The sequence below is a fragment of the Dysidea avara genome, chromosome 4 (assembly GCF_963678975.1).
Source record: "Dysidea avara chromosome 4, odDysAvar1.4, whole genome shotgun sequence".
Classification (NCBI taxonomy): domain Eukaryota; kingdom Metazoa; phylum Porifera; class Demospongiae; order Dictyoceratida; family Dysideidae; genus Dysidea; species Dysidea avara.
Window position 1 is genome coordinate 3,096,574 of NC_089275.1, and position 14,536 is coordinate 3,111,109.

A 14,536-nucleotide genomic window follows, 5' to 3' on the forward strand; every position below is an offset into this window, starting at 1 on the left:
AGCTGTATTATACTTTAATTCAGCCATGTCTATAAACTGCCATAGTTCATCAGTCTTCCATATTTTTCAGGAAATTTAGTAACTCTAAAGGGGGCTCATTAAAATTTTAGTTCTGTCACAAGGCAAGATGCATACAAAAATAAACAAAAAGCAACACACACACACACACAACAGCAAAAACACCTGACTGAGTTAGCTGAGTTTTCTATTAGAGTATCTTGATCTTATTAATCATTACTTTATTGAGAATTGAAAGGGTTAAATTATCTTGCTCTGACATTTGGGGTTAGTCTTCAGCCCATCTAACCTTTCTCTATACAGCTATGTTAGTTTATACTTTCATGCTTAATTACCAAATTTAGGCAGGGAGACATAGCAATAATTATATGGGTGAAGGATCTGAAAACATAAAAGTTGTAAAGTTCTGCATAAATTTCTGGTTGAGATTACCTTGCAGTTGTCTAACAAAATATCTCTGCTGATTCCTCCCACATTGCTGTCATTTCTTCAACTCTGCCAGTCTTTTCTTCTCATTTCTTGCAGCTGACAAAGCTCACTGTAGCTTCTTGCTCCTGACACAGCAGGAGCCTTGCTCAACACAAATGCAAAATCACTCTGAATACAGCAACACATTTCTAGTCTCTTGTGATTGCGATATTCTGTCCTTGTCGAAACTTATTTGAAAAATATGTTATAGATGTCTTATGTAGTCAGCAACCAGTTCCGTACTATATACATGATGAAAATTAAGAGCTACTAATGTCTGGTTTCAAGGACACAGAGAAGTTGAGCTGTGCTCTGAGATTTTCTTTGTAACGAACTTCTTAGCTCTGCAGCTCCTCGTCTTCAGCCAACACAGCTTGCAAACTTGGTCAAATTTGTTTAACTGCTCACAATTAGTCTTCCACAGCTCCTCTTCCAAGCTTCCAACTTTTTAGTCAGCCTCTCAACTTCTTCAGCAGCCAACTGCTACTGTCGCTGCAATATTTCAACCTTACCTATCAGTTCGTCTTTTATAGCTTTCTCTTTAGCCAAAATGCCTATAAGAGAAACCGGTTCTTGCTCTCTATCACTGAACTAATATCTCCTCAGTAGAATGGTGCAGTTGTTCTTGCAACTTAATAATAATATATATATAAACATTAATTTTGCAGTTGGCCTCTGATTAACTCATTACCAGTTGGGGTATAGTGTGAGACATCATAAACTTCCAAAAATGACATACTCGGAGTTTTCTTTCATAACTTTAGTTCATAGAAACATAAAGCCACCAAATCAAAAAGTGTTCTGTACACACTGTTTCATATTGTGTCACTTTTCACACAAAAATCTAATTCTCTCTACTGTTAGAATACCAAATGTATGCTTTATTAGAAAATTATGTTTTAAATTTTTTTGAAAGTTTGGGTGTGTCTGCCAACTATTTACTAAAATTCAAACTACCTATAATTGAAACAAAAGTTTCCACTGTAAAACATTTGCAAATTAAATTTTATCCTTACGAAACATGATATCAAACACCCTAAGGTCTCAAAACTGGCTTAAATGAAAGAAATTTTATAGCAGAGGCCTTTTATAACCACGGAGCTGTACAGTCACATACAAACATCCCCAGACTGACCAGAGCTCCATTAAGGCCCCACACCGCATGTACGGATTGCCACTGTGAAAAGCAGCCAGCAAAAGCAGACCACTCAAGTCTAGCTGATGTTGATTTGATAGTTTATTCATGTAGCTTTGTGTTTTTTGGTGAAAAATCAAATTTGATGACATGGGCAATAAGACCAGTTTTTCCAGACCCATGTAGTCACAAAAATAATGTTGAATGGCACATCAATCAAAGTCATCATCTTCAGTAGCTGAACACCATCTCATCTCAACACCATCTTACCTCTATGATCAACCTGATGGCACTGCATGGAACCTTGTTTTGATGGTTTAATTATAGAATTCTACGATTGTATGTATTTCAGAATTGTACGGTAGCCTGCCACAATAATAGTGGAAAGAATGTTAATAATTCCCTTGTTCGACATTTTGTTGTTTCAATATTAATGTCAGCTTGTATCCATTTGACTTCACCAACCCATAATTCGTTCAATGAAAAGAATATGTAGGGATTTAAAACAATGAGCGTTGGTGTGCAATTTTGATTGGTTGAAACTCACATCATTGTCCTGCCAGACTTGTTGTCGTAGCACATAACATCTCCATTTCTGGTTAAATAACTTCAGTTGTACATCACCATTACACAAACAAGAGAATCAAAGAATCAAATCAATCCTGCAGGGAGATAATCACCAGAACTCATAGATTGCATATGCATGTTTGAACGCTTTATTTGCACACACAAAAATAAAAATGCTTTCCTTCTGCTATCACTGCTATGCTGCTATAGAGTCATGCCTGAACAGTGAAACACTGGGTCACTACTCATTATGTGATATCTGATACTTCCCCAGTTAACACTAACTACAGAGAGGTGTATTGGGTAGGCCAGGAAGTGTGAGTAGAGTAACTAACTTATGGAAATGACAGCTTCAAAACTGAAGCCAATCAATGTTTCAACTACTACATATATGCTAACGTGTAAGGGGTATACTCAGAAGTAATAGCAAAGATTACATGAATATTCAATGAAGCTGAAAGTGCACATTATGATTATGATTAAATACGGGTAAAGGCAAAGCCTGTATACCCGATCAATGCGTTATACAAAAGTAAATCTAAAATCTAAAAAATTATTATCTAACAGCAATTTAAAAGTGTTAATTGAAGAACTTTCTACAACAGAGGTAGGTAAACTGTTCCACTCATTAATCACTCTGTTCATAAAATAATTAGATCTGCATAACAATCTTGAATGTTGCTTGAACAATTTAAACTGGTGTCCCCTGGTAGTAGTAGTACATACACAAAATACACTACAGTTCATCTGCTTTTTAAATTTCTTTTTAGAAGAGGAGTTATTCACACTCTATGCGGTGACTTGTATTTTTACAATTGTATGCTTCCTATGCCTGGCCTGTTTCCTTGTCTGTATGCCCTGTGGTGCACTCTAACTTTTCTAAAACACTTTCTAATCTGTTCTGTACTAACAGAGTCCAAAGCTGTATCAATTTTCCCAAATTACTAAACTGTAATCACAACAACTCGAAGTAAATTGGTTCACATGATACCACAAATGTTCTATTGGTCAAGCATATTATTATAGCTTTTGCTGTTCCTTTACTCAAGTTTTGATACTTAAGATTCCTCATACCAGAAGTTTTGACATGTGGATTTTCCAGCTAACTGTTTAGCCCTCTTGAAGTCTTTCGTCTGTAAACACTGATTTATAAACTTATTATTGGTATAACAATATGATTTATCAACAAACATTGATTTATTAAATTACCTGTATTTTAAAGGCACAATTTTCAATAACAGCATAATAAACTCTTAACAGGAGCAGGATTACAACAGGAACCGTTTTACATTTTCCAAACTAGGAAAAGGTCGTAATCAACTAATACACAACAAAATCAGGGGAATCCCCTGCATTTAACCACAACTCTCACACACACTAGCCAGCTCCCTCTCTCCCTCCACAATTTTAGCAAAAAGGTCCACAATTTTAGCATACAAGTCCAACTTTTCAGTAGCAAAAGTGCATTAGCTAAATACGACAGATAATAAGCTAAATTAAGTGCTCCAAGTAGCTCATTCAGTGCTTGTAATGCAATGCATGATCGAGACACTCTAATAGAACAGTCAACCACTCAACAGAACAATTATTCTAATAGAATAGTCATGATTACATTTTCTTTTAAAGCTGTATGTAACTACTTCATTTATTTTAAAAAACATATTGTTGTCTAAACTAGAGCTTTCATTAAAATTTTGGTGGGCAAGTCCCTCCCATGCAGAGCCCATGAATAACATCCATGTTTTAACTCCTGTGTAAATTTCATTGTTTGAAACTCTCTTTGTTCTGCTCCACTGCCCCTGTTGATCATGACAGAGCAGTCAATCTTTCCCATTCTTATTCACTGTGACATTCCTATTATATTTGGACACAGTATAATTACAGTAGCAGTAGAGACATTTTCCCAGATGTCATCCATATAGCTGGTCTTGAGCTGTATACCTTTAAAAATTGTTATTTTTATTGACTAAAATTCCACTAAATTCAACCTTTTAGTATCTATTTTCAAAAACTTTCCTTGGGGGGAGGCATGCTCCCAGATCCCCTAGTTTCAGCGGCATGCGAACCAGCACCATAATGTAAATCTGCATCATGCCATTTATAAAAAGGTCCACTTTTCTTCTAAAAGAATCTACCCAGATAAAAGTCTGGCTACGGCGTTGACACATACACGCCGGCACACACACACACACACACACACCGGCTCACACACGCACACCGGCTCACACACGCACACCGGCTCACACACGCACACCGGCTCACACACGCACACCGGCTCACACACGCACACCGGCTCACACACGCACACCGGCTCACACACGCACACCGGCTCACACACGCACACCGGCACACTCACACACACACACACACACACACACACACACACACACACACACACACACACACACACACACACACACACCATGGGTTTATAAATCTGTGTATACACACAACACAGGGCTGCACAGCAAGGCAAACCACAGCACAGAGCTGAATGTACTGCACAAACAACACAGCAAAGTTAGCGTACAAACATGTATCCTGTCAGTGCCCTTAATAAGTATTAATAAATTCAGTCTATGGCTAATTGTATATGCCATCAGTACTGAAGGTATCAGACATGACAATAATACCAGCAAAATCAGTATTATAATATGATCATAAAGAGATGGAGGGTATAAGTTTTGTGGCTCTTCTTTGAACTGCTTCTAATTTACGGATGTTTTTCATAAGATGAGGGTTCCAGACGGTTGACGCATAGTCCAAAATTGGGCGAACAAGAGTAACGTATAATAATCTTATTGTGTTGGCATCCCTGGAGGCAAAGGTACGTTTAATAATTCCCAATACCCTGTTAGTTTTCATTACAATTTGATTAACATGAGATGTAAACTTCAAATCTTTATCAAATACTACACCCAGATCTTTTCCCTCCACAACCATGGAGATCATATTTGCTTCATTTTCGGATGAGAAATAATACTCTGTGTTTGATGAAGAATGTCCAATTGTGCTGTAGTGATATTTAGGAAGGTTAAGGAAGGATAGCCATGTGTCACACCATTGCAAAGCGGAATCAATGTCTCCTTGCAGAATGGAGGAATCTTCAGATGAGCAGATGGGGCGATAAAGTTTTGTGTCGTCAGCAAAGATACCCAAATAGCTCTATATACAGTCAGGTAGGTCGTTGACATATATAATAAATAAGATGGGACCGAGCACACTACCCTGCAGGACACCACTAGTGACAGTAGACCACTCAGAGAGTGCTCCACGAACAACTACTCCTTGCTATAGCTCTTAGTGAGCCACTTCATCACCTATTTACTCAATCACTACTCTATCATGATTCATGACATTCTTATTTCCATTGTTTATCATCCCCTTAGAATGCCATGCCAGTGGACTTAAACATGTCAGTTTATTTGTTGAAATCTAAACTGAAATCGTATCTGTGGGATCATTTCCTGAAAAACTTGAATGAGAATAATAACTGCACTATACATTAGTATGTCCATGCTCCAGATGTCACCAAACAAAACCTCAATTTTAAACACTTATAATTTTAACTATGTAATTGCTTAAGTAGTTAGCAATAATTGTACGTTATTATGGCTGTAGGTTGCTACCGACAGACTTTTAACACCATAAAGCCTAAATAAACAAATAAAATACTGTTGTTTCCTTGAGCAAGAAACTTCACCCTCATTGCTCCAGCCACCCAGCTGTTAAACCAGGAATATATTGTATAACAGCCTTGGCTGATGCTGTCATCCCTGTAAAATAAATTGGGGAAAAAAATAATATTGGTTAGTCTGGCGCCACCTAGTCTCGCGGCGCCCGACCCTAAAAAGAGGGTCTGGTGAAACTGTGTACAGGTGTACAAAAAGTTTGGCGCTGCCGGAATGTTGGAAGCTCCAATCAGATCGCTCCATTTCAAATTGATTATGTAATGCGTACATTTCAAAAGATTCATGGCTTACGGTTAATTACATCCGGTGACTCTGCCGCTTAAACTCATTGAGAAAACAGCCATACAATTCTGTTGGGTTCGTTTTAATGTTGAATAAATAAAGTAGCGCTATTAGTTTGGTGATGCTGTAAGTGGATCTGGTTGAATGGACGTTGTGACACAAACACTGCACTTACGTAACACGTAAAACGTCATCCAATAAACATTCCAGAGCTCAAACTTTTGTACAGAGTTCCACTTTTTAGGGTCGGGCGCCGCGAGACTAGGCGCCACCCGCCCCCTTCAGACCACACCCTTACTTTTTTGCGGAGGGACGGGCGGCGCCAAACTAAGCTAAGGGGACCCACGGCACCGTAAGCGTTCCGGGGTGACCGATTTTAGAAAGACCAGTTGTAGCATGACAGCTAGGCCAGAACGCTTTTTTTAAGTGCTGCGGCTGACCATGTGTCAAAAAAGGGGGAAATGCGGTCTGGTCACGCGAGACTATAAGCCACACCCATCAATAATACTCTGATAGATTCAACATAATGTGACCTACTTCCTGGGCGTGGCTGCATGCACTTTATAGCCATGCGACATCACTTATATGTACACGCTTTGATGTTATTTCATTGCTCGTTGCACACTGATTCGGAGGGAACTCAACGTATAGATGGCTACTGGGAAAATGAGCTTACAGGAACAAAAGAGAGTATTGACTAACAACCGCGAATTCATCGTTAATAATCTGGATGCTGATGACGTGATTGACGAGCTGATTCAGGAGAAGATGATGGGACGTAATGCTGCGCAACGGGTGCAACTGATGGGGATGAGTAGAGTGGATAAGAATCGAATTATTGTCGATCAACTATGTATCGCTGGGCCAGGCGTGCTGGAGAAGTTTTGTGAGATTTTGAGGAAATACAAGCGGCAAACGTTTATAGCCGAAGAATTGGAGGAAAATGGTGAGAAAAAATCCTGCAGTGATAGCTACAGTACAGAATGTTGTGTGAATTGCTCTAGCAGGTGTCAAGTGTGATCGTCCCATTTTAAAGTACAGCCCGATAGCTGTTAGCAGATTACAGGCCAGGTACCTCAGATACTTGTCCACTGACTGGCCACACTATTATGTTCGACTGGCTCTGGTGAAAGGAGAAAAGGTGACAAGAGCAGATAAGAACTTGGAAGAGATTACAAGACTAACATTAAAAGGACAAGTTGATGAAATACTGTTGAAGAAGGAACAACTTGGTGAGCTGAGGGACATTTTCCACTACCAGAACAAACCTTGTCCACGATTGATACTAATAATGGGAGGCCCAGGTGAGTATTACAAATAGTAGTGATGTACATAGCTATAATAATTATGAGTTATGCAGGTATAGGAAAGACAACCCTAGCAAATGAGATCTGTGTGAAGTGGGCTAAGGGGGGTGGATTTTTAGCTGAGGACTTTGACATTGTGATCCTGATACCATTAAGGTCAGTCCAGCAAAGGTCAATTGAAAAAGAGATTAAAGAGCACATTGGAGAGGAGATGTATAAGCAAGTGAAGAAGTCAGCAGGTAGTAGATGTCTACTGATTCTGGAAGGATTAGATGAGATGGCAGCTGAACGTCGAAAGCGTGATCCATTTTTAGCACAAGTGATAAAATGTACATTGTTGGAAAAAGCCACAATAATGATTACATCAAGACCACATGCTTGTGAAAAGCTGGATGCAGGTAGGAGAATAGAAGTAGTAGGATTTGGCAAAAAAGAAATTCAAGAGTTTGTGGAGAAGTCATTTCCCAATGATGCGAACAGTGTTGAGGAATTTTTATGGCAGTTGAAGGAGTATCCTCATTTGGAGAGTTTGTCGTACGTGCCTATGAACTTAGTGATGATAGTTGATATGTTTGAGTGTAGTGAGAAGGAGCTTCCATCCACCATTACACAACTGTACCGACTGTTCATTGTGATGACACTAGAGAGACAAGTTAGGAAGGAGAATGAGAGGAAGCAAATGCGTTTAACTGTAGCAGTAGCAGCTAATAGTGTTGAGGAGAAATTATTTTTGGTGTTAGCAGGCATCCCCAAAGAAGCAGTGAGGACATTATTATTGTTGTGCAGGTTAGCTTATTGTAGCTTCTTTGACTGGTATTCTGACAGGGAAGAAGATGTTTGGAGTAAGTGGAAGGATCCAAAGATCATCTTTACTGTGTCAGACCTGATGGAGTGTGCTATAGAGGAAACAGCTGAGTGGGACGGGTATGGCCTTTTGAAAGCTACACACACTCACCAGTTACCCACAGACACTGTCACTTACAATTTTTCGCACTTAACCATCCAGGAGTTTTTGTGTGCTGTTTATATTTCAACATTATCACAAGAAGAACAGCAACGTCTACTGAATGAACACTTTATTGACTATCCTAATGTTTTCATATTTCTGTGTGGACTTACAGGATTAGTGTCCAATGAAATGTTCCAGTTTGTGTTCTCTAAGTTACAAAATCTTCCACATCCAGGCGTTGCACCTGGTTCTCGATCATTTGACAGTAATGTTGCAGTGAAATGTTTGTATGAGGCCCAACGGATTGATCCACTTTATTCAGTTGCATCCATCAAAGTGAATGTGCAAAGTAGAACATTACTACCTTATGACTGCCTGTGTATCTCTCATGTGATGTCATGTTATGCAATATCAGAATTGAACATGTCAGGTTGTCATATTGGAGACAAAGGAGCTGAATTGTTAGTAAAATATTATCCCAAAAAGAACAGTGCTGGTCAACTGCTAGAAGTGTTAGACCTCAGCTACAACAATCTCTCTATTGATGGGCTGGTACACATGATGAAGATTGTGAAAACAAGTAAGCCCCACTGTTCGCTATTGATGCACTGAGTGACCATTGTGTGTTAGTGAATTATTTACACCTCACTGAGCTATATGTATTATGATGTCTATACTGTTATCATTACAGGTAGTGCCTCATTAAGAAAGTTAAGTGTTTATGGTAATCACATCAGCGAAACTGGGATGTCATTAATATTAAGTGAACTCCAGTACAATAACATCCTGACTGAATTGAGTGTAGCAACGTGTGGATTATCAATGAAAAGTAGTGTATAGTACTGTAATATTGTGTTTATTATGCCAGAATATTTTTAGTGATAAAAAAAATTAGAAATAATTCTGTAACAAGGATAATCTTAATTATAGTTCACATATTTTTCTTCCAGAAAATTTCATAAAGGCTTTGAGTTACTCTAACAGAACAGTGTTATGTGACTTTTCTATTAGAGTATCTCAATTTTTTATTTACTATTTGGAGTTATGCTTGCTATTAATAATAATTGTCAATTATAAAAGAAAGTATGTAGTTTGTTATATTTCAGGAATCATTCCAGGAAACCTTTGAGAATAATTGTTAGAATTGTCAGGAAGAAATAATTAGCATAACATACTCAAGTATATTACTTACTATATTATCACTACAGGTGCCATCTGTGTCAGTGAAATGTTGGGAAAGTGTTCACTACAAGTCCTTGACATGTCAAAAAACCGTATTTGTGATGATGGCATCACTGCCATTGCAGGAGTACTAGGTAACAGTCAGATTAGGGAACTAAAGATTAATGAGTGTGACATTACTCTTACTGGAGCTAGATCACTTGCAGCAGGATTACTAGTCAACAACAGTGTTAAGATATTAAACATGTCATTCAATAAAATCAATGATAATGGCATCGCTGCTATTGCAGGAGCACTTAGTAACAGTCAGATTAGCGAATTGGATGTTAGTGGGTGTGGCATTACTCTTACTGAAGCTAGATCACTTGCAGCAGGACTACTGATCAACAGTGTTCGGATATTAAAAGTGTCATTCAATACAATTGGTGACGATGGCATCACTGCCATTGCAGCAACACTTAGTAACAGTCAGATTAGTGAACTATTTGTTATTAGGTGTGGCATTACTCTTACTGGAGCAAGATCACTTGCAGTAGGATTACTAGTCAACAACAGTATTAGGAGACTATATATATGGGGTAACCCTATCACTGTGAAGGGAGCTCGTCTAATACTACAGTCAGCTGTGGAAAACAGAGTCTGTCAAGAAGTTGTTCTTTTTCATCAATGGTTGGGTAATGAGGAATACCGGAAAGATGATGAAGTGAAGAAGATGATGATCATATTAGAACAGAGGAGGAGGCAAGAGGTATGTAGAAAGTTGTAGTTACAGATGCAACAATCATTGTTGTCATGGTAACAGCAGTTACAACAAAAGATCTCAAAACATGACAGTAATAAACAAAATGTTAGTGGTGAAGATGATGTGAAGCAACCACCAGAAGGAAAATGTAGTACCGAAAATGATGATCAACTTGTGAAAGAAGAGGAGACCACAGGTAAATAGTGATAGTAGCAAGTAGCACCACCATGCCATGGGCATAGTTGTAGTAGTGGTACCACTATGACTATGTAGTATATGGTCAGTTCCTTTTTCACATAAAAGTAATGTCTGGTGAAATATATACCCTACATGTCTAGCACAAGAATCCTGTGTTAGGAGCAATTCAAATGCATATACAATACATGTTTGTTTGTTGACTAATAGGTGATATGCACAAATTGAGATGCTAACGTGTTTTGCTATATCAATGAATTATAATCTTGAAAGCTAAGACTAATAATTTTATCCACTAATTATATATGCTGGTGATTGATGTGATCTATTTCACCATACCCTTATATAAAGAGGTAGACTAATATTTTATGTTATATGATATAACATTTAGTTACTACAACAACAGATGAGAATGATCAGATGAATGGTGGAGGATCCAGGTATGCGTGGGTGTGTCAATGTTGTCATGGTGATTACTATTGTCATGGTAATAGCAGCTATCACATATGGAACTGCAGCATCATGTAGATTGGCCATGCCAAATTAGATTAATGTGAGCTACGAATCTGCAAGAATCCCACATGTTTGTGCAACCCATTGATGGCCAAATTATCAGGGACCACTGGCCGAATTGCTGAATTGCATCATACTAGCCATCCAATACAGAACTACTTAGTAATCATGTGTACCATAGACAGAAAATTGGCAGATTTGCCGCAATAGGATTTTGGCAAGAAAAGGCTATCAAACTTGTTAGGATTTGTATTGGACAAATAATTTGGTGGATTTTAGTTTGGCAAAACATCACTCAATTGCAAAATTTGCCAAACTTTCCTCCCACCAAAACTTCCAGTATTCAAATACTCTAAAAAGGTTGATTTTGTTTACATATGTAGCAAACCAATTATCAACCAGCAATGTCTAAATTTTGGTGAAAATCAGCCCAAACAAACAACAGAATCCCTTCTAACTTTTACAAAGATGTCTTACACCCCAAAGAACTATTATTACACCAAAAGCAATAATGCTCCCAAGACATGAGCTTAGTTTACCATGAACACATTTGATGTGCGGGTTCTTCTCCTACCGGCCCTGCATGGTCACCGTGAAATATAGTTTACCCAGCAATGGATTTGCCTGTTTATGTATAAGTTTTGTATTACCATTATACAAATTGTTGATACTACTTTGTAGTGATGTAGCCACTACTTTGACCATCTAGATATACACTGTGGGAAATGTATAATAAAACAGAATTCAAATAATGCCCAACATGTGGGGTTCTTGCACATGTACCAATAACTATACATGTAATTATTGACATGTTCTAATTACCTGTAGGAAGATATTATCATCACAACATGTGACATTGGTTATAGTTTGTAGAGTGCATTTAGTTGTTTTACAATATTTCATTATATTTCTCACGATTGCATACTAAACTGATAACATGTGCAATAGAACAACTATGACATATGGGGTTATCAAATTATTATACAGTAGATTTTACTATAGAAAACTGAAGTGGCTGTACAGCTATGTATTGTATTCCAAGGGAGGAAATTTTCATCCTGGGTATAATATTAAATGCTATCCATTAGGGACTTGTGAGAAGGCTAGGCCTGTAAATACAGGGAGTCAGAAACATGTATAATAGATACCTGTGGTTCTGTCACAAGGCAAGATACATACAGAAATAAACAAAAAGCAACACATACACACACACACACACACACACACACACACACACACAACAGCAAAAACACCTGACTGAAAATTAGCTGAGTGTTCTATTAGAGTATCTTGATGTTATTAATCATTACTTTATTGAGAAGTGAAAGGGATTATTATTAAATTATCTTCCTCTGACATTTTAGGTTAGTCTTCAACCCTTCCTCTATACAACAATGTCAGTTTATACTTTCATACTTAATTACCAAATTTAGGCAGTGAGACATAGCAATAATTATATGGGTGAAGGATCCGAAAAACATAAAAGTTGTAAAGTTCTGCACAAATTTCTGGTTGAGGTTACCTCGTGGTTGTCTAACAAAATATCTCTGCTGATTCCTCCCGTCATTTCTTCAATCTTTTCTTCTCATTTCTTGCAGCCAACAAAGCTCACTGTAGCTTCTTGCTCCTGACACAGCAGGGGCCTTGCTCAACACAAACACAAGATCACTCTGAATACAGCAACACACTTCTTGTCTCTTGCGATCATGATAATTTTATTCTGTCCTTGTCGAAACATATTTGAAAAATAATTATGTTATAAATGTCTTATGTAGTCAGCAACCAGTTCCGTACTATACATGATGAAAATCTAGAGCTGCTAGTGTCTGGTTTCCAGGGTCAAGCCATGTATATAGAGTTTTTACTACTTCCTCATAAGTGCCACAGTCTTCAGCTCTCTACTCAACAAATTTCACTCCTGGAGAGTCCTGTTCTCAAATATCCTTCCAGTTGCATGAGAATCTCTTCCTCTGACCAACCATTCCATACAGCTGCTCTCTCCAAAGTTGGGAACCAGTCATCTTAATCTTATTTCAGGGCCCTTAGCTGTGAGGGAATCAATTGGTGGAGCCTTTCCTCACTACAGAACTGGTTGTGTAGGATAAGAGGGTGCTAATGTAGGAATGAACATCAGTGAAGCCTTACCAGAGTTATTGTTTAATGTACAGTATAATTGTACAAACAATTGCAACAAGTGTACATGTAACTATATCACATTCAGTACCAAGGTTCCAACCTCCAAGTCAGTTTGGCTATAACCAGCTGAAGCCCAGTTGGCTGGTGACAACTGGAGTAACAGGGACCCTTGAGCATACCTGACTATAAACTCAATCTAATAATAATACTGATCACACCCTTGAAGGACTGTAGACACAGAGAGGTTGAGCTGTGCTCTGAAATTTGCTTTATAACAAACTTCTTAGACTCTGCAGCTCCTCATCTTTAACCAACACAGCTTGCAAACTTGGTCAAATTTGTTTAACTGCTCACAATAATTCCACAGCTCCTCTTCCAAGCTTCCAACTTTTTAGTCAGCCTCTCAACTTCTTCAGCAGCCAACTGCTGCTGTCACTGCAATATTTCAACCTTATCTATCAGCTTGTCTGTTATAGCTTTCTCTTTAGCCAAAACGTCTATAAGAGAATCCAGTTCTAGCTTTCTATCACTGAACTAATATCTCCTCAGTAGAATGGTGCAGTTGTTCTTGCAACTTAATACACATTAATTTTGCAGTTGGCCTCTGATTAACTCAGTACCAGCTGGGGGTACTGCTTAGTATCATCTCCTTGACCTCTTCCTTAGACACCTCTTAAGACAACCCTCCCACACAGACAGAAGATGCTCGAGAAATAGTAGTTTGTGAAGACACTGGGGACTCAAAGTGAAAGACAAAAATAAGCCCTCTTCATCCTGCAGTGACAGGCTCTCCATCCCTTCCTTCTCCACATCAACCACAACTTGAGTGCTAGTACTTCTTTCCATGCTCAAAGCTTCTCCTCAATCATAATCCTTAAATCATCTATCACAGGAAGCTGTAATGTGGAGTTCTAATGCATAATGTATATAATTCTGCTAGCTGCAATGAGACACTGTCCTAGACTTTCCTTTATTCGTACTCATTTCCCTAAGCCAAATCTTCAAGCCTCTGATTTATGCTATCTGAGTAGTGTATAGCTCTGCTAACTCACTGAAGCTGAAGCTGCTAATGAAGTTCACTATCCTCTCTGGTAACAGAACTGCTTCAGCATTCTCAGTATTAACAATCAATGAACTCCCCAAAAATCATGACATTCACAGGCTTTTCTGCACACAGATGACCTTGTTCAGTTCTGGAGCAATCTATAATCATCTTATAAAGGGTACCACATTACAATAAATAACCTAACAAATATCCGTGTGTGGTGATATGGTTTCAAAACAACAATCTAATCTCACAATGACTCTGTCTACACAAGTCAGTTAGAGATCACACTCTCAGATGATCTT

General features: G+C 38.2%; 1 protein-coding gene across 4 annotated transcripts; it reads left to right on the forward strand.

Annotated features, from left to right (window-relative positions):
* The first annotated feature begins 6,673 nt into the window (after window positions 1-6,673).
* LOC136252982 (protein NLRC3-like) lies at window positions 6,674-12,034 on the forward strand. 4 transcript variants are annotated; one of them, XM_066045568.1, is made up of 9 exons: window positions 6,675-7,108; window positions 7,167-7,466; window positions 7,523-8,998; window positions 9,110-9,247; window positions 9,627-10,348; window positions 10,403-10,538; window positions 10,929-10,977; window positions 11,032-11,090; window positions 11,879-12,015. In XM_066045568.1, the coding sequence occupies exons 1-8, from the start codon at window positions 6,814-6,816 to the stop codon at window positions 11,063-11,065; spliced, it is 3,150 nt and encodes a 1,049-aa protein (XP_065901640.1). In that variant the 5' UTR covers window positions 6,675-6,813; the 3' UTR covers window positions 11,066-11,090; window positions 11,879-12,015. The 4 variants fall into 4 exon arrangements, with proteins under 4 accessions (XP_065901639.1, XP_065901640.1, XP_065901641.1 ...); XM_066045569.1 differs by having other exon boundaries at window positions 6,676-7,108; window positions 11,035-11,090; XM_066045567.1 differs by lacking the exon at window positions 11,032-11,090 and having other exon boundaries at window positions 6,674-7,108; window positions 7,170-7,466; window positions 11,879-12,034.
* The last annotated feature ends 2,502 nt before the right edge of the window (window positions 12,035-14,536 follow it).

What these genes read in the sequence shown, in the direction of transcription:
- LOC136252982 (XM_066045567.1), top strand. Translation starts at nt 6,814, where the DNA reads ATGGCTACTGGGAAAATGAGCTTACAGGAACAAAAGAGAGTATTGACT. An exon ending in CGAAGAATTGGAGGAAAATG is followed by an intron (nt 7,109 to 7,169) that starts GTGAGAAAAAAT and finishes TTGCTCTAGCAG; the next exon opens with GTGTCAAGTGTGATCGTCCC. An exon ending in GTGTGGATTATCAATGAAAA is followed by an intron (nt 9,248 to 9,626) that starts GTAGTGTATAGT and finishes TTATCACTACAG; the next exon opens with GTGCCATCTGTGTCAGTGAA.